Here is a 27,222-nt window from a genome sequence, read left to right as displayed (position 1 = left end):
TGCAGATGATGTGGTTCTGATGGCTTCATCGGTCTGCAACATTCAGCACTCACTGGATCGGTTCGCAACCGAGTGTGAAGCGGCTGGGATGAGGATCAGCACCTCCAAATCTGAGGCCATGGTTCTCAGCAGGAAACCGATGGATTGTCCACTCCAAGTAGGGAATGAGTCCTTACCCCAAGTGAAGGAGTTCAAGTATCTCGGGGTCTTGTTCTCGAGTGAGGGAACAATGGAGCGTGAGATGGGTCGGAGAATCGGAGCAGCGGGAGCGGTACTGCAGTCACTTTACCGCACCGTTGTGACGAAAAGGGAGCTGAGCCAGAAGGCAAAGCTCTCTGTCTACTGGGCCATTTTCGTTCCTACCCTCACCTATGGTCATGAAGGATGGGTAATGACCGAAAGAACGAGATCGCGGATACAAGCGGCCGAGATGGGTTTTCTCCGCAGGGTGGCTGGTGTCTCCCTTAGGGATAAGGTGGGAAGTTCGGTCATCCGAGAGGGACTCGAGAATGCAAGATCTTGGATGACTGAGCTCACGTTGAGGACGTAATGCATGTGTGCAGATTACGTGCCAGTTGAATAAAGATGGACACTCGGAAAGAGAGAAGTAGTCCACGTCGTCTGTTTATGTAGATAATTATATGTCCATAGAACAGAACATTACAGATGGATCGATAGATAGTTATAGATAGAGAGAGAGAGATTGAGAGATTTGTACCTAAACAAAACACAAGTCTAACACCAAGCGTTTAAATCAGCACTTGTAGCGATATTTTATACTTCATGCTATCTGCACAAACTATATCATATGAAAAGCAGAGAGTCCACAGATTATATTGGTATAAATGTCATCCCTGTGCGATCAAAACTCACTCTTCTGTATGATAAATAAAAGAACATTGTACCTTGCAAATCAATAGCGGGTACATTTTACCCGTTGGCGGTTTTAGGTATACAGCGACCTCTGACGGTTCTAGTTTTAATAATAGCTTAAAGCGGACAAAAGGCACTGGAGAACACTTATTCATTAACATCCTTTAATGATGCAAACTAATGCCTTAACTCACTCAAATACAGTCGTTTACTTATTTTGGTGAAACAAATGTGCATAGAGTTATAAAGGATGCGGATAGTACAGATACAGACAGCACAAAGTTCCTGGGGCTGCATATCATAAGCAGTCTGACCTGGTCCACTCACACGACATCACTATTTAAGAAGGCACAGCAGCGCCTACACTTACTGCGCAGGTTGAGAAGAGTAGCCTACAGCTCCCCCCTCCCATCCTCACCACGTTCTACAGAGGAACCAGAGAGAGCGTGCTGACCAGCGGCATCTCCATCTGGTCGAGAGACTGCAACGCCAAAGACTGGAAGTCTCTGCAGAGACTGGTTAGGACAGCAGAGAAGATCATCGGAGTTGCTCTCCCTCCCATCACAGACACCGCTCAGAAACGCTCCCTGACAAAAACCCAGAACATTTTTAAAGACCCCACTCATCCTCACCATGCCCTGTTCTCCCTGCTGCCCTCCGGCAAGAGGTTCCGTAGCATTGAGAGCAAAACAGCCAGATTCTGCAATAGCTTTTTCCCCCATGCCGTCAGACTGCTGAACAGCAAGTAGACCAGTAACATAAAGATTACATTACGATGTGTAAAGAGCACATATTTTTTATATAGTAGGTCTATTTTATTTATATGTATAGTAAGTCTTTATATTTTAAATGCACACTTTATCTTTAATTTTATCAGCACCACGTCACTATTATTTATTTATATGTACAATTTTAGCAAGTTTTTATATTGTCCTGTTCCTGTAAGCCAGTACAAAGAAAATTTTGTTTTAATAGTAAATTCTGTGTCTTGTTGAAATGACAATAAAGTATGTCTATCTATCTATCTATCTATCTAGTCTCATCTTGATTCTGGCGCATTGCTTATCGTTTTATAGATCTATTCTCATACACCATCTTTGTTTGTGACGTAAAGAGTGTAAGAGTCACGTTTCTGAATCGGACACTCTGAGTTGATGCAGTCACAGCCAATCGGAGTCGGATACAGAGGGTTGCCTGTCAGTTCCGTTGCCTGTCAGTTCCGTTGCTATGGTTCCATTGTTAAGTGTACTGAAACGAGAGCCGGTATAATTCCATGCGCGAAAACAATATAAAAATTGGAATACGTTATTTTAGTGTCTTAAAGGTAGACTGAGGTATGAAGTGTTAACGTTACATCTTAGGATAATTTCTAGTCATGTTCTGTATACATACTAACATATAAGGGTATAATTAGTGTGGTTACTCCATGTTTACTAGCTATAACATTAACATTACATCACTCTTTTTCACTTCTTACTCAGTCAGCCAGACTGCAGATATCACCATTAGATTCACAAACCTGAAACATCATCCATTTCTTCACTGCTGGTGATGACATTGTTGTCAGCTGCTGATACTGCTGTCTGCTGATGCTGCAGCTTGTGGCGCCTGCTTCAATGAAAATAACTTTCTAATATCCATAACTGTATAGGCTATTAGCTTAAAACTTGTCAGGCACTAGCAGAGCCATATGGCGCTGAGCACTAGGAAGGATCACTTCTTCTTCAGGGCAGGGAAGGCTACGCAGTACGCAGGCTACTGTCCCGCAGCGGCTGCCTCTTTCGTGGACTCCGGTACTGCACATTACTCCCGAGACGTTTAAAAAAAAAAGTGAAACATCCGGGGCTTTTCAGAAAACATCCGGGGCTTGAGCCCAAGTAGCCACCCCCTAGCGCCGCCACTGGGCCAGAGATATGGAAAATCCACCCAAATGGCCCCAGAAGAGTTTTTTTTTGCTAAATCTGTCTAAAAAGGTCAAATATCACTTGTTTTGCATCAATCTTGACACAGGGTACTTATTATCTGTTGTACTTTGGATTCCTAAATCTTTTAGTCTACTAATCTATCATTCAAGCTTAGTTCTCACTATAAGTACAACATATTTTTTGGACGGACGCACTATAATTTACAGTTTTTTACCATGTTCAATCTGAATTTTCTTTAAAATAAAAAACATCTATATTGATTCTGACTTTTCTACATCCAGTTCACAGGTTTATCATTACTTTGAGAAAAAAGATTATTAAGTTAACCCTTTTAGAAGGGAAGATATGGTCATTTGTTCTGGGAATGTCATTTTCGAGCCTGAAACCTGAAAAATAGGCATGGGGTCTAACAGGTTAAATCCGACTTTAGTTCCACCTGGAGTAAATTCAAAAAGCTACCCTGCAGTATACAAAGTCATTACAACTAGCTGCACCTTTACCAGCTTTGAGAACACTTTAATGATCAATCATTATAAAACATATCATATATATTATTCTGAAAGGGATCAATCTGCACAATGACTGTTGGTACTTTAAGTATATTTTGATGCCAACACTGTACTTTTATTTGAGTAAAATGTTGAATGCAGGAGTTTTACTTGTAACAGTTACTGCACTCTGGTACTTCTACTTCTACTCAAGTACAATATTTGATTACTTCTCCTACCTCTGATTGGCTGTTTAGGAGTTTCAAGAAATCAACAAAATAATTACTAATTAAAGCTTTTGGACATCTTTGGAATTACTGAAAAGGAAGTATCAATCAGCTTTTTGTAGGAGTTTGTGTCTGCACACATGCTAATATAGATTTATACACAAGTGAATAACTGTGTGTATTTTCCCGAAGTTCAACAAGTGCTCCAGTCCCAGCTGTGTCCATGTTGCAGTTGTGTTTTTAGCTTCTTGCAGAGTTGTCTATTTACAGTGTCTTTTGTAAAAAACGATGCTCATGTTTCTTCCAATTGGTGAAGATGTTTCTTCATTTGCATGTGTTATGGCACATTTCTTTCTTTACTGTTTTAGAAACTGCAGCACGTTTCTCCTAATGGAAGTTTTTTGGGCCGATGTATCGCGTTTAGCCCTGTCAGTAATCATGTTGAATATCAATTTTAAATACAATTTAACAACCTCTGTATTCCTCCTTTTTTCTCCAAAGGTTCGCACATTATAGATTGAATACTTAATTTCACTATTACAGCAGTTTAGTGCAAACAAATGAAGATTAGGAAAGATAAAGGGCAACAGTAAAACAATTATTCAGTACTTAAATAATAATAACTATCACTAACATTTTGAGCAACATGTAATGCAAATGATACTGCAAATCCATAGCAAAGTAACGTTTTTTTAATCAACATACATTTGTGTTTTTCATGATGAGAATTGCACAAGTTATACAACCTGAGAAATTAAGATACAAAACAATTATCTTTCATATTTATTTACAAGATCCACAGGACACTCTTCTGCATAATGTCAAATATTTGATTAGCAATTAAAACGTTTCCATCAACAAAGCAGCTTTCATGTTTTGACCCTTCCACTTCTAAAATGAAAGCGAACACATCGCATCACACAATCATACTGATTCACAATCAACGTCATGACACTCGCAATATGTACAGCAAATATAAATCTATTATAAACATTATGTATTGCTAATAAAACCCATTTCAAATATAAAGAAAAATCAATCTTGATTCCCTGATCTATAGAAAAAAGTAATATAAGAATATAATATGATTTAAGTGGTATTAGGCAGGCACTGATAGGTAACACCTTTGGTAGTATAAGTAATGGCAGCATCACAGTTCTGCTCCGAGGCTTCAGAAACAGCCACTGATTTCCAGCTTAGCATTTCTATTTTTGAATACATTCTAGATGATTAGAATGTATTAAAAGATGATTTAATATCAGGAGAACATTTACATTATAATCTGATACTCCTGATACTGGTTGACAGATCAATTGGCAGAGCATATTGCAGCAGAAAGCATTTTCTCTTACTTTGTTGCCTCTAAAATACATTCTAGTTCACAGTTAATAAAAAGGTTTTCAATCACAACTGGATTTATTAGCTGACCTGATGTCAGGTCCTACAATCTATTGTATACAATCTATTACTTCTTTTTTGTTTATTTCCTTCTCCAAGGAAGTCATTTGTGAGTTTGTTTTGATGTGTTTGTCTGTTGATCAGCAGGAAGAAACCACTTGACTGATTGTCACAAAGCTTGGTGTAGCATCAGCCAAGGAAGAACCTGTTACATTTCTGAGCGGATCAGATTTGTTCTTACCAATGGAAATGAGCTTGGCAGAGGTCAGCTCTCTCTCAGCTTTCTAGTTTATTTGAGTTCTACAGACCTAAAAAGTAATAAGCCTATAATAATCACATTTACATTCTTTTAAATTATGTATTGTATTGACCAGAAAAATCATGGAATATGTAAAGATTAAAATCAGTTTGAAAAAAGCTTTTAAGGTAACTGCAACAGATCACAGCTGTTTTTCATTTTCTTCGTACTACTGTAAACCCATTTCAAGGACACTTTTAAGGGCTATTTCGTAGAGATAGGACCACCCTTGCCTACAGTATGTTCCAAATTAAGAAGTTAAAAAAACAAGACATTTCATTACTCTCATGTTTCTCCTGTAAACATGTGTTAAAATATCAGACTTGATTGTGTCAGAACTAATAAGGGTTTAAGATGCAAAGGGTGCAGTTGAGAAACTCAAAATGGTCAACTTGTTTCCCGGACGACCAGAGTGGTGTTCTTGTGTCAGTGTGGCATAGCGGTACTGGCGCCTGCGACCATCTCTTTCTCACAGATGAACGGCCAGTACATGGTGCAGGGAGCGTCGTACCAGCTGCGGATCGCTACCCGTTCCATCACTTGTGTTTTCACAATGTAGCCACAGTCCTCGTTGATGTGGTTGTTGGGCTCGCCATCCTCCCAAAAACTAGTATGTAGAAAGAAAACAACACAAAAATCACTGTGGTCAACAATATGTTAAAAGGAATCCATAAACACAACCAGTTAAATGGCTCTGCTCTGACGCTACCATTGTATTTCTACGGAGAGAGCGGCACACTCGATTGGATCAGAGGACAGCCATCTTTAGCGGCGCAAGTTAGCAGGAAGGTAACCATAAAACAAAACCATCCAGCTGTTTTCATCGCAAGGCTCTGTGCACAACTTTACAGAATACATGAATGCAGCGGAAGTTGTTAAATTGCTGTTTAAAAGTCATTTTTCTTTTATAAAGCAACGTTGAAAGAAGAGATGTGGAGATGTGTTGTGCTTCATTGTTCCTGTCAGGCAGTGCCCATGAAGAAAAAAACACATAGTAATTCCACAGAATTTAACACAAATCTATCCAGAAAAGCTGTCAGCAGAAAAACATAAAAGCGGCAGACGCAGGAAAAGTGGCTCAAGATTGAAGGAAAAAGGTTATGTATTACACAGATTCCAGCCAGAAAAACACGAGAAAAAAGAAACATCTCAGCAGGAAAGGAGGATGTTGAGGGATGCTAGGGGCCGAAAGAGGTATGATAAAAGGTTAGTCATTTTCAAAATGAGGAAGAGATGATTTCTCTTCCTCATTTTGAAAATGACTCAACATGTTTTTTAATAATCATCTGATTGATGATTATTAAAAAACATGCTGAGTTGGCACAAAAAAAGTCACATAATATCAACACTGGTCCAAGACATAATAGAAAATTAAGATGGCTTTGCATTTTAAAGCAAAACGGTTTCCTTCCACGCTCTGACAGATTTGTTTTCCATTGAACAGTCAGAGGTCAGGGTCACATGCAGTGCAGCCCCCTGCAGCAGTTGCATAATGCTCCTCAGAGCTGCTGTTTGCAGTCAGCAGGCGGACACGATCCTGTCTCCCTACAGCTGCTACCTCACTTCGGACATTAAGAACCTTTAAGACTCCATTGTTTCTGTACCATCTGTAACCTCTGCAGCACACTGTTACATCTGAATTATGATGATTGTAGTCATTGCAGACCATTTACATGCACAAAAACGAACAAAACACAATACAGGAAAGAGAAAACCCCCAAAAGCATAATAAGGCCCCTTCAGAAAGAAAAAAGAAATACAAACCGACAATGACTAGGGTTGGCCCTATATTAAGAAAAGTTGTTTTCCCAACTTTTTTTGGAGTCCAGGAACTTTACTTCCTTTTTTAGAAAATGTCCTGACCCGAAGGGATGATTTTCCAGTGAAACAAGAAAATATTCTACTTCCCCTTTCCTGTCCACCACAAAAACCACAGTCACTGTGCAGCTTGCAGGCAAAACAAACTACTCCAAAGTGCGTAGGCATGCGAGAGGTCAGTGCTCAGCAGAGGTCCAAAGGTCCGTTAATCTGATTGTGGTTGTTTGTCTTAGTTTGTGTGTATCACATACTGTGTGGATCCAGACGGAGAACTCAAAGGTTGGGCTCTGATCAACTGCTAATCATGCCTCCATGAGCCTAAATCTTCAACATGTGTCAAGGCTACATTCACATCCTGTCACATCTTTTATAACAACTCTTCAACTTTTCACTTTGAATTACGCTTTTGTGTATTTTACACACTTCATTTGATATGTGTTTTATTTTTTACGACATGCTTATTCAACTCCTTATGTCCCTCATGCTATATTAAAGTATAGGCACTGACCAATTGTTTAATATATGATATCTGTATTCACAGCATGTACTTTGACTATTGTTTAGAAATCGACCAACAAAAAGGTTTAAAGATGTTTTGTTTTTTATTCAATGCGTAGCGATGTTTCCAGATGTTCATGAAGGCTGAGTCTAGATTACAAGGACTTCCAAACTACGGCCCGGGGCCCAACTGCGACCCGCAGCTAATTCTAAAAGTAAAAGTATAATGGAAGATGGCCCATACAAGAAACTTGTGCTTGTCTTATATTGTACTAGATATGTACAAAAATATTACAAGGTAGTTAATAAAGACTACTTTTCAAATAAATTCAGTAAATCAAAGACAAAAAACATTTTCAAACAAATGTTAGTTGATAAAAAAAGCTTAATAACTTATTTACATAACAAGCTTGAAATATATCCTTCATATTTCCCCTTATTATAACAAATCTGAGGCTTCTGTTTTGAGGAATGGGCTGTCAACACTTTTTGTAAGAAATAAATAAAAACCGTCTGGAGAGCTGTGATTTAGGCTGTTTGTTTCTTTAAGCATATTCAAGTATCAATCATGCATTACCTACATTCGATTGATTTGACCAACTTATAACTTAATTTATGAGGAAATATACCTCACCTCGAGTCAGGGGCCCAGCCCTTGGTATATTTTTCTGTATGTGGCCCTCAGTGAAAAAAGTTTCGACACCCCTGGTCTAGAATTTAAAACCAGATAATTAACGGGAAAAAAACCAAGAACTCTGCATTGAATCTAATGGCGCATTTCCACTACTGCGGGGAGCTCGCTTTAAGCGTGCCCGGCTCGTTTTTGGTTGCATTTCCACCGGTTAGTAAAAACCATGAATTAATGCTTTGAGAAGTCTGCAGACATACGGCAGGCGAAAAATCTTTTTAAAATGCGTGTTTTCTGGAGATTGGCTAAGCTAACGTTGTATTTGCTCCGACCGTCCACACTCACAACAACAGCCTATACAGACATAAATAAACCAGCGACTGTATTCGCCATGACACAGACAATCTGTAGTTTGCACTTGTTTAACTTTTGTCTAGTTTCTGAACAGATATGAGGAGCTGTGTGCTTGAGTGCTAACAGCTAACGGCTTATGTTGTTTTTCTGTGGTTCTCATTGAAGATGACGTCACGACTCCGCCTACACTGCGTTACTATAGATACTACCCCAGCTACTAAACTGTAATGGAAACGCAGCATAAAGTGAGCCAGTCCTAACAAGGCTTAACGAGGCCTAGCCATACCGAATGCCAGAAAATGAAAAATAAAAAAATGAAAAAGGTTTTGACCTACCCTCCGACCAGCGGGGTGCCATCCGCCCATTTCCACGTATCCTCCGTGTGCTCGTCACTGATCCCAAACCAGAAGGCATTCCAATGACCTCTGGGAAGAAGATTCCACAGAAACGTCTGAGAAGAAACACACACAAGGAGATGTTGAAATAGTTCCCACACCAAGGGTTCAGATGAGGTGCTGGTCCCTTCTTCAAGATCAACACTATTTATATACGTACAATTATATTCAAGGAACACATTCCTTTATTGTGTTTCTATGTTAGAGAGACAACTCATCCATATCTTTAATATATCACCAGACAGGATGTTGATAGAGGAGGACGCCTAAATTGAATTCAATGATTGTGTTTTTTTAGACTTGAGATATTATAGTATATTTATATTTAACATATCCCAAAAGAGAAATGCTAAATACTTGCAAGAGCATCAAATATGAATTGATATGCCCCCCTAAAAATATGAATGAAAATAGTCCCAAACAAATGTACTAAAGTTTTAGTAATTTAAGAAACCTTAAGAAAATAAAAAATACATAATATATTTGTGAAGAGTTTTAAATATTAACATTGTTGGAAACATCGAGCTTGGAGCTGAGAGCCACAGACAGAAAGTCAGAAAGTTCTTAGAGACCGGTTAACACATTGATGTTTTTTGGGGGGGATTTGTTGATTGTAAGATATGTATAGATTAACACGATCCTTTAACCTTCAATTCCATTGTGTTTTATCCCGTAAGCAAAATGTAATGGCCTTCCTCAGGACCCTTGGCAGTGTTGTGACCGTGCAGCTCTACCTGCTCCTCTGCTGTGTGGATGATGGCCAGGTGAGCTCCTTTGCTCTGGCAGAAGGACTGGCTCTCGGGCCAATCCCTTGTGGTTCTCGAGATGAAGTAACAGCTGCTGTTGAAGAGATGCCAGTCCACGGGGCAGATGATAGGGGCCTTTGTTGTCGGTTGGATCACCTCAGGAGCTGATGAGAAAGAGATAGATTAGGCATCAAGGAAGCAGAACAAATGCACACTTCTCTAATAGTAACTCGATAGAATGTGCCTAAGTTCTACAGGAATGAGACTTATTGACACCTATGGAGCCATACAGTATGAAGCACAGCGCAAGTTCTTTCAGGAAGACTGGGTATATATTCATTCCCCCCGCAGCTGTCGGCTCATCCTGGGTGTTCTCTTTAACCTATTGCATTTCACCTCAATCTCCAGCAGTGTTCGGGTCGTTACTCAAAAAAAAGAATGTATTACACATTACTCATTACTTTAAAAAAAAAGTAATATATTACTTAACTTCTTTACTCTCTACATAAAGTTACATTACTCTTTACATTACTTTTGCGTTACTCAGCAACAGCCTATAGCTAAAACTTAAAACGTAGGCCTACATGTGAAGACATAACACAAGTTAATAACGGTGAAAATTCTAGTTCGGAGTCAAAACTTTAAAATGATTCTCCACTCTCCTGCAGTCAGCTGTGATTTCAGGTGTTCATGCTGCCGCCTCCACCTCATCCACCTCCTTTCATTGCATCCAGTGCCAGGAGAGCTAATCTAAAGACCTCATCACACCTCCTCTTCATCCCTTCTCCTCATCAAATCCAGATCTTCATCAATACCAAGTGTCTAGACCCCGGGGTTCTTATATGCTCACGGCTGAATTTCCCCCTTTAGATATACGATTTCAGGATCGGGGTCTATGACTTTTAACATTTATCATATGTCGCATGTGTCAATAAATGTTCTTTAAACCAAATAATGAAGTCTTTCCTGATGGACCTACCTTTAGTGTATGTCTTGGTAGCCAGTTTGGCCAGCAGCTCGTCCTTCTCTTTCTGCAGCTGGTTTTTCTCCTGCTCCAGTTTGCTGATGGAGGCGGTGAGAGCCGACACGTTTGCGCCCTGCGTCTGCTTCTGCACCTCTGAGGTCGCCTCACCCCCGCCCTGCAGCTTGTTCTTATCTGTGGAACATATCGAATGATGGACTGCTGGTTCATACATATAGTTCATGTAATCAATTCACATTAAGGAAGGATTTTAGAAGAAGATTTACACCCAACAAGACTACGGTGCGCCACACGGATGTATTTTCCTAATTGGGGTGTTTAAGGCCAGCCATCAGGAATTATGGGTAGGTGGACAAACTTTTCTAAATATGGCCCTTATTCAACGTTCAAGAACACTGTCCAGATAAATGATTTCTACTGTACCAAAAGTGTAAAAAGTCAAAAACTATTGTAAATATATAATACTAGTAACAGTTAGTCCTTTTACTTTGTCAATGTCCTCTGAAAGCTATTGAAAAAACACACACTATTTAATTGATAAATGAGTGCATTTAAAAAAATTTAAATATTTGCTTTTATAAAAAATTATCTTGGCATTTGTAGTTTATATTAAAAGCTACTTGGAACTAGTATTAGGTTGTTTATGAGGATTACAATGACCTCTCTAATACATATTTTATATTGCTGTGAAAACATCTCCTTCAATCAACAGCTGTATTGGTTTAAGTTTCTTGACAAAAAGCTTTATTTTTGCAAGATTGCAAGCATTGAATCCTATCTTGATGAAGTTATCTATTCTTAGCTATACTCTTTTTTACTAAATATAGATTGAAAGCATCATAGAGTATTTTAATCATATATAACCTCCGTTGACGTCAGCTCTTTGGTCTGGTTTTTAGCGGGACTATGAAGCCGCAGGCAGCTAACACTAACTGAGTTATACTTTCCCTTAAAATTTCTACCTAATGGATGAGAAAAAATTAAGTTAAAGAGAAGATAAAATGTGTTTTCTTTATCCCCTGAGATGCGTTTTTCACCAAAAAGTCTTACATTTTAATTGTATATTCTTAGAAAATGTACTCTCAAATTGGGAAAATTATCCAAATAAAAAAGTAATCTGTGTATTTGACCTAGTATAAGTGTTTTAATGTATCTACAGCACTTGTATCACTTTGAAAATGTCCACTTCAGACTTCTTATCACTTCACCCTGAAGTCTCACTCTGGCTCAGCTGGCAGCAGTAAATCTAACGGGCTCTTTAAAGCAGCTCATCAGCCTTCTGACTATTTCGACATCACAAGCAAACACGCACACACGCTTTATTGTATGTGTAAAAACAAATCAGGGATACATTGGGCAAATGTTCCTGAAAAATCAATGTTGCAAGCCAAGGCTCTAACCACTGGATCCTCTTTTATCTTTCCTGAAACTGTTCATTCTGCAATTTTTAACTCACTGTTCCTGCTTTTTTTTCATCACAAGCGTGTCACAAAATTATATTTTGTATTATATCTTCCTGACTAGTATCCTGAAATGTTTGCTGGTGCTGTTAGATTGTCAACAGTTATCAAACAACTGTGTTGACAGTTCATGTGATAGAAGTATAGGAGTATACCCTCAACATTATTTCATTAAATAAATATGACGTTAATACAAAGGAACTATAATGCTGTTTCCTTGGTAAAAGGAATGCAGAAAAAGTGAAATATAATTTTGTTTTACTCATAGCTCTCAAATTAGTAAACAAACGTATTCTTGCTTACTAGATTAGCATGAATACTTACTAGTGTATAGAAATATGTGTAAATGATCATAGTTGAGAGATATAAAACACAACATAACATAAATATGAAACAAATATTTGTAGGCTTTGAACAGAAAAGGGATCACAAAACGATGTATGTTTTTTTCCTAACCAGCATTAAGATGGCATTTGTTACCACATAAAAACGTTTGCCTAAAGTTTTCAAACGTGCATCACTTTTTTTCTGTGTTCAATTAGCACTTGGATATCTTTAATGGCACATTACAGCTTCTAAATGTTGAAGTCTCCTCTTGGTTCAGCAAACATCTCCACACGGTTTCTTTATAATGTATTGTTTTAACTTTAATACACACAGCAATAACATAAATAGTGTGTGTGTGTGTACTCACAGTGTGCCGTGACGGCTATGATGGAGATGAGTAGGACGGCACACAGCGTGGCCAGGCACATGGTGGCGAGGCGGTAGGGCACGGGGCCGCTCGGCCTGGGGAGTATTCTGACTGGGGACACTGGGTGAGCTGGGAAAACACATTGGGAAAAAAGAAAACAATAACTTTCCATTCATGTTAAGGATAGGGAGTTAAAGAGGTCACACTTTTACATTGCAGTAAATGGAGAGGAGGCAAGCCCTCCTCTTCCTGTTTCATAAATGATTTCAAGTCCTTTTTTCTGTCCCTTAGAAAAATACAATCTTGTAACCTGTCTATAAAGATTTACAATGATATTTCCAAATGGTTATTATTTTAAAGGTGACCTATCATGCAAAATGCACTTTTGCACGTCTTTCATACATGAATATGTGTCCCCGGTGTTCCAGGGAACTCACCAAGTGTCAGAAAACCCAACCCTCTCTATTTTCCTCCATACCCAAATCTCTTAAAAAGGGGCTGCAACGGATCTGATACAGACTGATCCAGATTTGAACACTTCTATGACGTCACAGAAGTGGCGCTACGGCTATTGGGCCAACTCCACCAATCAGGAGGAGACAGCTACGGACATTGCCGTTCGAAAGCGCTGGAGATTCTGTAGTACATATGCCAGGCCTGTAGATGGTGCTGTTCTCACAGAATCAGCCCATGAAAAGACAGTGTTAAATTGAGCGAAATGAGGAATGGCTAAAATGCATGATCTGTTTGGTATTTTGAAAAATACAAAGTATAAATATGCCTTATATACAGTAAGTATGGTCCTACACTATATTATTCAAATATAGCATGATAGGTCCACTTTAAGTAAGCTTAATGCCTCTTAAATGTTTTTGTGCCTTTATGCTTTTTCTTTCCCCCTGGCTCTTATTGGATGTATTATTTATGTTTTTTGTCTTATTGTGAATTAATGTCATTTTAATGTATTTTTTTCTTTGCACTTATGTTGATAACTTGACGATATCCTCACCGAGCTTTTGTATGTTCTATATATGTTCAAAAAAATAAAAAAACAGGTGATAATTAACTTTGGAGTATTCATTTTATATTAAAACATCTCCTTAAAACAACTGTATCTTTTCAAGTTTCTCTCCAAAAAGTACATTTTAGAGCATGAAAGCACCTTAGTGTAAGTTGTATGACACTTCTGGCTGCTAACGCTAATAGCTCTTCTTCTGCAGAATTAAAACAAATGTGTTGTTCACAATGTAGCATATCAAGGAAAAAGGAGGGGGTGCGTCCCCTAGATCAATAATGAGTTTAGGAGTTTACTGCATCCCAAACATATTTTCCATAACTCTTAGGACGCTGTTAATCACTAGCTCTGACAGTCGTATGGTACTCGTTATACAACTTTTAAATTCAACCAGGCTCTGTGAATAGAATTAAAATCTCAATGCATTGTCTAACAGTAAAACAATTGTACAGTCAATTTACATTTCTGCATTTGATTCCAAAAATATACAGTCCCTATCATTATATCTGCAGCTGAACACTGTTAATCAATGCACATTCCTTTACCAATTATGCCCCCAATTTCACTCCCAGTATCACAAATGTTAGATGGACTTCTTAAGTGACAAAACTTAATATCTCAAAATGTTTATTTGTAAAAAAAATATGAAACCATCAAATATGTTGTAATCTTTGCAGCAATGTTTAAAACACAATATCTCCGTATGTATATAACACATCAACCCTTCACTACATACAGCTCTGAACCACTGACTGACCACTGCAGCATTATCAGTTTCTCTGGTTTTTCTTTTTATAGGTATGTGTTGAGTACAATGAAACATGTTTTATTTTATTCTATAAACTGCTGACAAATATCTCTGTGTTCGAATTCAACAGAAACTGGAATGGAATGGTCTCTTAATTTTTTTCAGAGCTGTATGACTGTGTTGTTGCACTAAGAGCTCGTACAGCTGTAACACATTAAATCAACTAAACACAATTCAACAAAAAATGCTTCTTTCGCTTTTTCATATCAAATAAAGCTCAACATAATGTATTCAAACTAATTGTATTACACAGAGGAATTCCCGCATGCTCTGTTCAGACTTGTCAAAAACAAACATGTCAGAACGTTTTCCAGGATGTTGCAAAACTGGCTGAACTCAAATAAACAAATCAAGCAAACAGCAGAGAGGGAAATAAAGCCCCAGGTGAATTGATTTATTCCCACACTGATTCAAGGGTGTGTCCTTATAGCTATAGCAATGCATTGTTGCAATGCTACAGCAATGCATCAATTGAAATTCATGATATTTATTAAATTCAGAAAAAGCAAGCATTTTTGTATATATCCATGTTGAATTTCTACCATGAGCATTTGTGTGGCCTTTCACCAAAGAACCCTTCTTTGTTTTAGATATTGATTTATTTTAACTCTTTTTAATGCCAGGGAACTTACAAGGAAAAGCTTACAACCAAATGTTTAATCCTTACCACCGAGTTCCACATCTGGCCTGCGGTTCAGATCGTCGTGAGCCCCGTCATCGTCTATCAGTTTGGAGTACATCCCCTCACGGGCCAGGGAGATCCCGGCATTCGACATTATATTTACGTTTTAAATTAAAAACGACAACGTTTCAGTGTGTTTTTTTTTAAAAAAACAGGCTCTGAGTCAGTGATCTCCTCTCCTCTCTCTGTTTCAACTGTTTTTAAAACTGTCCCTGGCTGGCGCCTCAATGGAGTGAAGCACTGCAGCTCAGACGATTTCCGGTCATCCATTTCAAAATAAAAGCCCAGATGATTCAAAAGCGCTGCGGTTTTTTAAACATTTGACCAGCGCCATATAGGCGCTGCATTTTACTAATGTTAAGTACGTCAATTGCAATGTAAAACTTTGATACAATGGTGTTTTAATTTTACGAGGCCATATTAGTTGTATTATTATTACTGGATTTATGTCAAATGATAGCTATGCTGCATACTTTGTGTTACTTGGTATTTTCTGGTACACTTTTCTAAAAGTAATATGTTTGTAATGTATTGTTGTCTGGTAGACCATTGTCTTCCCAAACTTTTAGTAGGAAACTTAATTTGTTATTAACTTAGGAAATAGTATATATATTCAAATAATTTAACATTTAATCTACTATAACAACTCAATGTATGACCTAATGATAATTATAAAAGCACTTGATTGTTCACATTTTTCACATGTTGGGAACTGAGAAACTCAGGTTCCCATTACTTATGACTAAATACCATTTCTAACTGCGGACATGATGCATTATTAAAAAGGGAAAGACACATGAGCAGTGGATCGCCAGAGCTATTATTATTTAGATTAACATTAACATGCTTATTGTAGTTGTAAGTGCACTGCCTTGCGGCCTGTAGAACCAGCATATGTGTGGGCTGGACCTGTATTTTACAGGAAAGGAGTGAGCAGAGGTTCGAGTTGTCGATTCTTGTTCTGTGACTATCTACCTCACCCTCTTTAGACTTGTTGTGCGCGCCACAAAGAGACGCGCTACCATGGAAACCAAACACTGGTGTAGCTGTATTCAAGTCCGAGTGGAAACAGTCGTGAGTAAATCAGACTTTGTCAGAAATTTGGAGAAATGCGGGAGAAATATGACCACGGGAGGAAACCGGGAGAGGGCTATGAAAACGGGAGTCTCCCGCGAAAATCGGGAGGGTTGGAAAGAATTACTCTCTGATGCCCTCCATCAGCGTGTAGTGGCACTCATCCACCACCTGAGGGTGCAGCAGAACAAACTATGTCAGACAGATAATTTCATCTGTAAGTTGATGAAGAAACGAACATTTAAACCTGGAGATGATCTTTGACCTCCATGAGAGCAGAATAATTCATACTTGATAAATAGTTTTAGTTAAATGTTCAGGCAAAGCTTGACTCTTGCAGAATGGAGTCAGTACTTGTGGCTAAATGGAGGCAGATTTAATGCATCTGACCGAACACTAAATCTGTTGTTTCTGGAACAAAGCTTGTAGTAAATAGATTTAAAGTTTTGGATATGGACGGAAATGTTGATTTCATTCAATATGTGACTTGTGCAAAGTGATTAAAAAGCATTATAAAACGGACAAGTCAAATCAAGCAATCTGATTGGTTCTTAGCCGTGATATACTGAGCGTATACCACGGGTAGAATTGTAAATTACTTTTCAAAACAAGTCAGTATCCCTCCGCGTCTGAGAAAAACAGTATACCGTTGGGCTGAAAAGCAAACTGCTTTTCATACTGCAACAAGAAAGCAGCGGAGAAGTAACGGGGCAGAAGCCCTCCTTTTTGACGCAGCGGTCCAGACATCAAACGGCAAAACATATTCAATGTGCAGTTCCTTTGGCATTAGGGCAGGGATATCTAGATACTTTTGAAGGTTTAACATAATGAATTGTGCTACTTTTAAAGCAAGCAACGATGTTTTCAAATCTGTAATCAAAGAGGTCCGCAAAAACGCTATCGACCAATCAGATTGCTTGATTTGACTTGTCAGTTTTATAAATATATTTAAATGTATTACGTTACGAAACAAACGTACAAAGCATAAAATGGAAACATTTAAGATTAACTTCGAACTCCGGGGGGGTCTGACTATGGAGGAGTGGATTGAGCAGTGCCTATCTCCAGAAAAAAAAGCACCTAAACTACGACATGCAGAGCTACGTGAAGAGCAGGTAGACCAACTGGAAAAGTACCAACATTCAAAAGCTTTCTGATGCGGGTCTTGAAACAAAGCAGAGAAATTATGACCGTTAGTGGCCACAGGTGCGAAAGCTCTCTCCAGAGCTACTGGAAGCCCAATCTCGGGGACCGGAGAAAGTGGAGCAATATTCTCGCCATGCCAAGCAACAGCCTCGAACAACATCAACCTATACAAGTGACCACGTAAGCCATGCTACTGATGCTGGACAGTTTTTCAGTGGATGCACAATAAACAGCAACATACACATTAATGTAAATAAACAGCCAAATAATGGATCAACGCTCTCTGTCTAATATGTTCGCTTGCTGTTAGTGTTGTTGCATAGCAACCACCTTTTGTGCAGAGGAGGGACTATTTTATTTTGAACATCATTATTTACTAATAAAAACTATTTAAATTAGAGTGTGTATTTTTCTTTCATATTGCCACACTTGGTAACCGTTTTATAAAAGCAATAGCTCACTTCAGGCCGTGGTATATGCTCATTATATCACAGCTAAGGGGCGTGGTTCGGCCCGACGCGAAGCCGAGGGTCGACAACCCCCAGCTGTGATATAATGAGCATATACCACGGCCTGTCGTGAGCTATTGCTTAAGTATATTTAAAAATGTCATGTTTGGAGGCAGAGCAGAGTGGATGTTTGAAAAATACATCTCGTTCTAACTGACATTTTTAAAGTCATGTTTGTAATTCTCTTTATCATCAAGGCTCACTCAGATCTGCTTTAATTAATTGTTATTTTAAAAATAATTTTAAATGAATCTTTGAACTTATGCAACATTTCTAAATTGTGTAATATACTGTCTCAAATGTTTAAAACATGGGCGTAATTGAAATACACATCAAGATTGCTGACAGCTCATTCCATGCATTTTTTCATGTATAAAATAAGTACTTTAATTACAATTTTTTTATTTTAATAACATAGTTTGGACATGTGTCTTTTGGTGGTCTGATATATTTCAAGTGATTCTGTATGAAGTGTCTCTGCGCTGATTTGCATGAGAGGCTTCTTAAAGGGAAGTGAAACAATGTGTGAGTGAGAGACTGATGGCGCAGAACCAACATCTGACAGAAACTCCTTAAAGGAGAAACGCTCTCATGGTAAAGGTGTCCCAGTGTCTGCTGGTTGATTGACAGCTGTGTGCTCCCTGTCCTCTAATCTGATTGGTGTCTCCTAGGTTATGTCCGTCCCACCCTGGCGGTGCTACCCCCCTTCACAGAAGAGCTGCAGCAGGGGAAGGCCACGCTCATGTGCCTGGCTAACAAGGGCTTCCCCTCAGACTGGAGTCTGGCCTGGAAGGTGGACGGCAGTAGCAGCAGCAGCAGCAGCAGCTGGGAGGAGAGCAAGAGCCCCGGGGTGCTGGAGAAGGACGCCCACTACAGCTGGAGCAGCACCCTGAGGCTCCCTGCAGACCAGTGGAGGAAGGTGCGCTCTGTGACCTGTGAGGCCACCCAGGGCTCCCAGACTCCGCTCTCAGAGACACCGAGGAGAGACCAGTGTTCCCAGTCCTGAGCTGACTCACTGGGACTCTGCTTTCTCTCTCACACTGCTCTCAGTCTGCTCTCTGGCCCTGGCTCTCTCTCTTCCTCATTCATGATCAATTTTGATCAAATTCAATGATTGCAATACTTCAATTTCCATAATTGTAATTATGTGTTAAAAAAAATAAAGCAAATTAAATGTAAAATAATAAATGGACTTTTTTTGTAGAAATCTTTGCTTTATCCCACATGTTAGAAATACAAGCTTTTAACACGTGTAGGATCTTACACGTGGTTTTATTAATCCACTTTTGAAGCACATCATCTGTTGCCATTTATCCACCGTATACTCTTTAAGGCTATTTTCACCCGAGGTAAGCTAAACAACTACATAAATATATTGGTTATAAAATGTTATTCTCTTTAGCAAAACAACATGCAATCTGGCGCCCTCTTCTGGTTAGTAAAACAGTCATAGTATAGTATGTCGAAAATATTGTAAAGTCATTAAAGTACGTTCTAAATATAATTGATATGATTTATATAAGTATAAGGACAATTCCATGACAAATGTCATAATATGTCATAACAAGTACAAATATTGTATTCCATTAAAAACCATTGTTATTGTATGAAATGAAAAGTCACATAATTATATCATCAAAAGAAATATTTCAAAACATTAATATAAAAGTCTACAAAGTGTTTGGATAAATGTGAAAGTTATACTAGTTTGTAAAAAATATTTAAAAAAACACAATCGGAAGCCAATCACAGAGTATAGTTAGTATACCGAACATATCATAAAAAACGACTTATTATAATATGTAAAAAAATATGCAAAAAACGACATAGTATAGCCTTTCAAAAATAAGCTTAAAAACAACGTTGTTCAGTTGGTCGAAAATATCATAAAAAAGGTTATGTCATCAGCTTAGAAAAAGTATGGTAATCCGTACATTTGCAGAAAAAAGTTTTAGTTTTAATGTGTCAGAAAATAAGTCATAGTACGTTTGACATGTCAGAGAAAACTACATACATGTTGATGCAACATATATACATAGTCGACAGGTTGTACAGCAAAAAGAAATAGATATAAAAAAGAAAAAATGCATGTCAAAAACGTTGAAAAAACAAAACTATATATATAAAATATATGTTGAGTATGTCGAACATTTATTATTACAAGTCCCCTTGAAAAAGAGATCGATGATCTGAATGGGACCACCTGGTTAAATAAAGGTTTAATACAATTAGAAAAAAAGTATACATGGTATATAATGTCAAACGTTTTAGAACGTTAGTCGTACATTTGCAGAAAAAAGGTTTAAAAATGTGATAGTATAGTATGTAAAAAAGTCACACTAGTATGTCTGATCAACATAGTGTAGTATGGTGAAAAATAAATATTGTACAAATAATGTCATTGTAAAGTAAGTCAAAATGATCATGAAAAAAAGTCATAGTATATAGAATTTTGAAAGAATAATTAGTCAGAAAACAGTATAATATGTTTATCTCATTAAAAAAAGTACATTTTTGGGATTGTGGACATTTAGTCTCAGCTGGTTGAACCATGCAGCTGTGATGTGTGACTGGAGACTCTTGGTTTGCTCTTCACTTCAGCGGCCTGAAGTTTGTTCTGTCAGCACTAGCAGCTGTTGTCCTCAAGGGGTCTCTGTGGGCTTTGCAATAGCTTAAGCCTTACACCCACAGTCAGCCCTGCGGGGGAGGGGTGAAGTGATGGGGGCCTACTGTACCGAGAGGGATGAGTCACCTTCTGAATGCGCTGAATACAGGAGGATATCACTGTAAAGCCTCTTGTGATTAGAGGGAACTTTCCCTCATTAAGGCCAGGTTGCTATGTTTGGTTCTGCTCCTCAGAGAGCGCATTCTCCCTTCTTCAAAAATAAAATAAAAATCCCAAATAGAATCATTTATTAATCTGTGCCTCTTGTTTGAATGGCAGATAGTGATTTTTAATTAAGTGGTATCATTGTGAGGATGAGAGGATCCCGGGGTTGTTCCCTGAAGGATTTAGAGTGAATGATCTTCGCGTACAGTTAGTTACACTTTATTCCGGCAGCAATTAATATTATAGATGTATCTATAGTAGATCTATAAAATGTTACCCAAACCCTGAGATGATGTTCTTAATGTGTAGCTTTGTCCACAACACAAAAGGTATTCCGTTTATGAAACTGAAATATTCACATTTATGAAGCTGTAATATGGTCATTTTGATATTGTTGTTTATTTAATTTCACTCAAACCTATACATTGATAATCGAACGAGCTGGTTTTTAGTCTAAACGTAGACAACTTATCAATATCTCTTTGCTGCTCTACCCTTTATAATCATGATGATGATGAATATGCAGAAGTTTGGGGTTTTCAGATTTTACACAGCCGCTGCAGGGTGAACAAATATTAGCTATTAATATATCTGATTAAGTGTAGTCAACTGCCTTTTAACAAAAACAAATCTTAAAAATCTATCTAAAAATCTATAATCAGAAATTGACCCAAATTATGGCTGCTTGGTTGCGGATCTTTTAGTACAAAAACATTTATATTGTATGTATTTATTTAATTAAAACACAAAATATAAAATACTTTAATAATTTTCCTTTCATCCTATTTTTGCATTCTGGAAAATATCAGCAATAGTTATGAACAGAGAAATTTTCAAATGTGTGTATTCATTATAATTATAAAGCAGAAATAACAATATTTACATTTAAGAAGCTGAAGCCGTTTTTGTTTAAAATATTGGTCAAGTTATTTATGATTATTTAAAAATGGTTGCAGATAGATTTTCTGTAGATTTTTCATTGTTGCAGATCCATTTCTGATCAATATTAAATGTGAAATGTGGCCCCCACAATGTTAAATGTGAAATGTAATAAAACAGCGAAATTGATAAAAAACACTTTATATAAAAACAAATATGGCGAGATGATATGTAAAAAATACAGTGAAGACACTTTAATGTTGTAAACAAATTTTTACTGATACAGTTAAGAATATTGATACAGCAATGTAAAGCTACCATAATGCACATACCTATGGACTTATGAATCACAATGGGCACTAGATGGATTATAATAAATAGTTGAACACAACATCTGTACACAGAAACATTGCCCCATAATCCATAGAAATGTACATATACCAGTACAACATTTATAATTCCATACATTTACGAATGACAAACAAAATTGATATCCTCCATTTTTTGCCTCTCCTTACTTCTATTTTTTGAAATAAACACAAGCAACTACTGAATTTATAAGGAATTATGTACAGGTTCCTAAACAAGAAACTCCATAAAAGGCACAATTGTCTATACAACATTTACAACAAAAAAAGTACAAATAAAATGATTGGTCATTATTATAATTATATGATTGCACATACAATATGAATGTCAGCATCTGTGCTTTGAAAGGTGATTTGCAACAAAACAAACCCCTGAAAGTGTTTTCAGTCTTACAAAGTGACAAGAATTACAAAAAGAGAACAAGAAGAGCTTTCCATGTTGGATTTTCAGGTGGCAATGACCAGTCTGTCTTCATCATCACTGGACACCTCATTATAGTCATCGATGACCTTCTGCCAGCTGGTCACTGGCGGAGGTCGTGGAGGTGCAGGATCACTAGCTCCCTCTACGGGCGACTCCTTACCACCTCTGGTCTGAGGAGCTGGTGAGCGCTGCTGCCGTGGGGACTTAACCCTTTCTTGCCTCTCGTCAGTCTGTGTGAGCTCTGCTCTGCTGCCGGGGGTCGCCCCTGGACAGCTGCTGCCCTTAAGAGGGGCGGGTTGTGACGCATGCATGCAGCCCCGCTCACCTCGAGATGGCTGTTCTCCCGGAGCTCCGGGGCTGCCCTGCCAGTCTGAGAGCCCAGGGAGAGGACTGAGGCTGGAGAGAGGGCTGAGAGAAGGAATGAGGGCAGGCAGGGCGATGTTAACGAACTGCAGACCTGGGACGTGGGTCTGGGGGCCGGTGCTGCTGTGGGAAGTGGGGTTGGCAGTTAAAACCTGCAGCCCCAGGGTGGCATTGAGGGTGAGCCCTTGCTGGGACATTAGCTGGGTGGATGATAGGCCTGTGTTGGTCAGCCCCATGAGGTTTAGTGTCTCCAGACCTAAGGGCTGTATGGTTTGAGCCTGCAGGCCAGTGACCTGCCCCAAGGGGAAGCAGGGCAACACACTGCTGATTGGCTGGGTTGACTGGCCCTCTGGATGGGCGGGAGTGATGGGAGCTGGTAACGGGCTTGTGTTTCTGTGAATGACGCTCACTGCGGGGATGGTGAGCTGGACGGGGCTGGCCTGGATTGGTACAAAGGTGGAGTAAGCTGCCAGGCCGGCGGGCACCAGCTGGATCCCCCCAACTGGGACCATGCTGTAAGAGGAGTAGGAGGGCTGTTGGGAGTGCAGGGGCAGGTGGCTGAACAGGTGCGTCTGGGTCTCTGTTCCGTATGTTTGGGATAGACTCTGTGGGCGAAAGTGCATGAGACCTTGAGAGCCATAAGAGGAAGTCTGAGTGCCCCGGTCCACAGGAAAGCCCGATTCACTGGCAACAGCAGGAGGAGCAGAGGAGGCGTCCTGTTCAAAAGAGAGAAAGTTTCATATTGGACTTAATTGTGGCATAATTGTGGTATAAGTGATTAAAGAATTTGTTTGTATTTTTTCTAAATGTGGTTGTTTGAGGTTCTAATCCATATTCAGTGTATGGCCTACAGTAAATTGTGGTTAACAACCCAGAGTTTGGAGAAACAAACATAAGTGTAGCTATGCTATATTCCGAAAATCCTCACCGATTTACCTTGCTGTCAGACCACCCTTTCCGACGGGGAGCAAAAGTCGCTACCAACGCTCTATTCAAAGCCACCAAACTCCATTTACATAACTTTTACCTCGCGGAACAAGGTAACAAGATCAAAGACATTTTCGGTATTTTCTTTTTAATAGGTTTCTTTCTTTGCCAAATTCAGTGTTTTCTTCTTCCTGACACTTGTCAATTGTTCTATTGGATTATGCTTTTTTGTATTCTTTTCAACCTAAAACGATAATTTAATTCAGATGTCTGAACAGAAATGAATGGTATCCTGATATTAGGGCTAATGAACATGTTTACCCTGCTGGTAGTCCTTGTTCCCCCAACTCCTCTCAGGATCTACTGTAGGTTATACACTGCCCTTGGACCTCATTAAACCCCACTTTATAAATAAAAACCAGCCCTTTTTTATGAAATTGCATTCCCACCAAAACTTATCAGAATGCATACAAATATTCACCTTTTTTCAAGGCATTCACAGAAGCTTTGTAGAAGTGCCGCTCATGCAGGACTCAACGTAAGGGTATGGATAGGAAAGAAAGGAGGTGGGTGGAGAGCGGTGACGAGAGACACGATGAAAATATATGGGTCTCACCTGGCCTATCTTGGAGCCCTTGCTTGGCACTGGGGGACTAGGGGGGACATCAAAGTCAGGGTAGTCGATGGACATCTGCCTGCATGGCGACATCGGGCTCATCATGTGCACTGAGTCTGTGTCTGAGGTGTAGGAGTCTGATGTGATGGCAACAGGCGGAGGAGAGTAAGGGAGTGGCATTGAGCTGCAGCAGGACCCGGAGATGGATATCTGCTTGCTCAGGGAAACAGGGCTCATCATGGGGACAGAGTCTGATGTGGTGTGGGATTCAGGAGCGGGAGGCCGGGAGAGGGATAGGGAGATTGAGCTGATTGACATCTGGGCTAGGAGGTTGCTAGGAGGGACCTCGGCCTCCTTGGATGGGATGTGCTGAGGGCTGGCAGAGACGGATGGGTTGGTAGAAAGGCCAGACTCTGCCTGGCTGTCCTCCTCTTCCTCCTCGTTGTCATCATTGTCATCATCATCAGCGCCATCGGAGTCGTCACCATCCGAATCCTGTCGGTCGGCACTGCTCACTTGACTCCGGTCTCCTGCAGATGAGAGAATATGTAAGATGGAAGACTATTCTTGGGTGTATTTACAGCACATATGAGTCATCATTTGAGTTGTTCTGAAAGAATCTAAGCTATTTGGTAGTATTTCTCCACAAAATCTTCATTGGAATATCAATTACTTCCTGTGGTACCTTGAAATTGTGGGGAAAACTTCATTTTTTACATAAATGCACCCCTTATTGGATTCTTTATTCAGAATATAGGCAGACGGAAAAAAAAATATTGTCATTTTTACTTCAAGGTTACACAAGTGTGAGTAATTTATTCGCATATTTGTTATTAAATTATTATTATTTGTTATTTTGGGGGTAAATTATCTCTTTTTTTTCTTCTTTATCATGGAGGTTTTTTTCACACAGTTAGAAAAATCCACCGCAATTCAGCATTGTTTTGAGCTGCTGCTGCAGTGCTGCACACCCTACACCACCACACGCCCCTGAGCTACATCGCAGGCAGAGGAGGAAAAACAAATATGCTCTTAAGAGACTGAGACCATAGAATGCTTTCAGGCAGCTCTTTTTTTTTCTAAAATTAGACGCAGCAATTTCCTCTTTCTAAACGCTGTGTATGCCGCCCACATGCGCTTTTAGTTAACAGAGGAAGAAGCTGCATTTAGAATTTCTAATTAGACCATGGTGAAGCTATTGATCGACATGGCAAAACAACACAAGCGAGAGACACAAACTGTGTTTTATATCTCATACCACGAACAGGGGAACTATTTAAAGAAGGGCAATCCTGTTGTCTGACACTAAAGCAAATGGGGTAAACAAGTGTATTTAGGCAAGTTTATAACCGTAAAAACAGTCTAATCACAGAGATTATTTCATTTGGTTTGGTGAGCTTTTGAGCATACAAAAATCGGTATGTATCTCCTTTACAGATAAGCACTGTACCTGAGTCCTCTGCATCCTGATCATCAATGAGACCTGCAGGAACCCCCATCTCCATGCATTTCTTACTGTGGGCCTTTGATTTCATGTGCTTGGTCAGATTTCCTGCAAGAGGAGAGACAGGAAGGTCTTACAGGTGGGTAGAGCTTGAACAATAGCACAGAAGGAGTTTATGTAAGAGAATGCGGTCTTTGGGCAAGCTGTACATACAGGGTGAGTAACTGATAAAGACATTTTTAAATGAACGTGGGTTGCTCTGACATCGAGTACTGTTCTGCAGTGTGGCGTGGGTAGGCAAGTTCGATAGCAAACAGTGAATCATACTGTCTTGGTTTGAAGGATGGTAAAACACTATCGTTAATTTTATAAAAGGGAAAGTTATAATAACAGTTTAGGGAAATAATAATATACCGTCTCAAATGTGAATTGTGAGGAGACTAATTGTATGTTCAGATATAAAATCAGTGAAACATTTTTTTTTTTATTCATGTTAGCATATTCATGAGGTTATATATGTATTCAGTAATGTAGAACCACATGAAGTGCACTATATTAAAATTCAATCAAAGTAGGTTTAGAAAAATCCCACAGATGGTAAACATCTGACTATTACATGTATTGTACTTTATTCACATTAATTGAGAATACATTCAGAATTATTATATTGTATTATGTATTTGTTTGATTTTCCAGAATTTCGATACTGATATACGTAGGTTCTGAGACTTTCATACCTCTTCATTGCATTTAAGAAAGACAATTAATAAAGGAGATCAAACTTTTAGGTTGATGGGTTGACCGATAAAAGCATCTTTATCATATTATTACATATATATATACACAAGTAAAGGAGCAGTGGCTTTAAACTGAATATCTGCTGACGTCACACCTTTTGTCTTGAAGGAGAAATTGCAGTGGACACAGTGGTATGGCCGGACATCAGAGTGGGTGCGGATGTGTTTGCGTAGCATGCTTGGCTTCTTGCAGCGGATCCCACATTCCTCACAGATGTATTTACCGCGTCCACGCCCACGTACGTAAATATATTCTTCATTAGATTTGTATCTGGGGGTTGCAAAAGTACGAAGGCTTACACATAAAACCAAGCAACTAACATTTCTTATTGCTGTATAATATAAAGTTAATTTTCATATAATTAGAAATAATTGTTTTGTTATTCAATCATACCCGCCATCGAATATTTTGACCCGTCTTGGTTCTGTTTTAGATGTTGCTTCTTTTTCTGAGTCGTTGCTGGCCTGAGATTCTGGTAGCACTTTACTTCTGGTTTCAACTGATAAAGACTTCTGGATTATTGGTACCTGCAGAAAGAGAAAAGTCATTGATTTC

At 38.9% G+C, this 27,222-nt stretch overlaps 2 protein-coding genes and 1 gene segment (V, D, J or C); 1 reads left to right on the top strand and 2 right to left on the bottom strand.

The window, feature by feature from the left end:
- Window positions 1-4,185: 4,185 nt before the first annotated feature.
- LOC307021303 (uncharacterized protein) lies at window positions 4,186-15,524 on the bottom strand. Of its 2 annotated transcripts, none has more exons than XM_079653296.1 (6): window positions 15,275-15,524; window positions 12,785-12,904; window positions 10,628-10,804; window positions 9,637-9,812; window positions 8,843-8,958; window positions 4,186-5,816 (listed from the first exon to the last, which is right to left on the bottom strand). In XM_079653296.1, the coding sequence occupies exons 1-6, from the start codon at window positions 15,381-15,383 to the stop codon at window positions 5,636-5,638; spliced, it is 879 nt and encodes a 292-aa protein (XP_079509422.1). In that variant the 5' UTR covers window positions 15,384-15,524; the 3' UTR covers window positions 4,186-5,635. The 2 variants fall into 2 exon arrangements, with proteins under 2 accessions (XP_079509422.1, XP_079509421.1); XM_079653295.1 differs by having other exon boundaries at window positions 12,785-12,913; window positions 15,275-15,522.
- A 917-nt stretch (window positions 15,525-16,441) lies between these two features.
- Window positions 16,442-19,081, top strand: LOC307022022 (Ig kappa-b4 chain C region-like). The segment is given in 2 exons: window positions 16,442-16,580; window positions 18,690-19,081.
- Window positions 19,082-21,980: 2,899 nt separating this feature from the next.
- The window catches only part of hivep1 (HIVEP zinc finger 1), a 67,298-nt gene continuing 62,056 nt past the window's right edge, over window positions 21,981-27,222 (bottom strand). For all 4 annotated transcript variants that reach the window (XM_079652776.1, XM_079652778.1, XM_079652777.1 and 1 more), the window contains 5 exons: window positions 27,061-27,194; window positions 26,762-26,937; window positions 25,876-25,977; window positions 24,426-24,955; window positions 21,981-23,598 (listed from right to left, as the gene is read on the bottom strand). In XM_079652776.1, the coding sequence (XP_079508902.1) occupies window positions 22,543-23,598; window positions 24,426-24,955; window positions 25,876-25,977; window positions 26,762-26,937; window positions 27,061-27,194 (1,998 nt within the window). In that variant the 3' untranslated portion in view covers window positions 21,981-22,542. The remainder of the gene's footprint in view (window positions 23,599-24,425; window positions 24,956-25,875; window positions 25,978-26,761; window positions 26,938-27,060; window positions 27,195-27,222) is intronic.

The sequence above is a fragment of the Notothenia rossii genome (assembly GCF_949606895.1).
Source record: "Notothenia rossii genome assembly, chromosome: 10".
Lineage (NCBI taxonomy): Eukaryota > Metazoa > Chordata > Actinopteri > Perciformes > Nototheniidae > Notothenia > Notothenia rossii.
This window is presented reverse-complemented; position numbering and strand designations above follow the sequence as displayed.

What these genes read in the sequence shown, in the direction of transcription:
- LOC307021303 (XM_079653295.1), bottom strand. Translation starts at nt 15,383, where the DNA reads ATGTCGAATGCCGGGATCTCCCTGGCCCGTGAGGGGATGTACTCCAAA. An exon ending in CATAGCCGTCACGGCACACT is followed by an intron (nt 10,805 to 12,784) that starts GTGAGTACACAC and finishes TATGTTCCACAG; the next exon opens with ATAAGAACAAGCTGCAGGGC. An exon ending in GGCACCCCGCTGGTCGGAGG is followed by an intron (nt 5,817 to 8,842) that starts GTAGGTCAAAAC and finishes TCTACATACTAG; the next exon opens with TTTTTGGGAGGATGGCGAGC.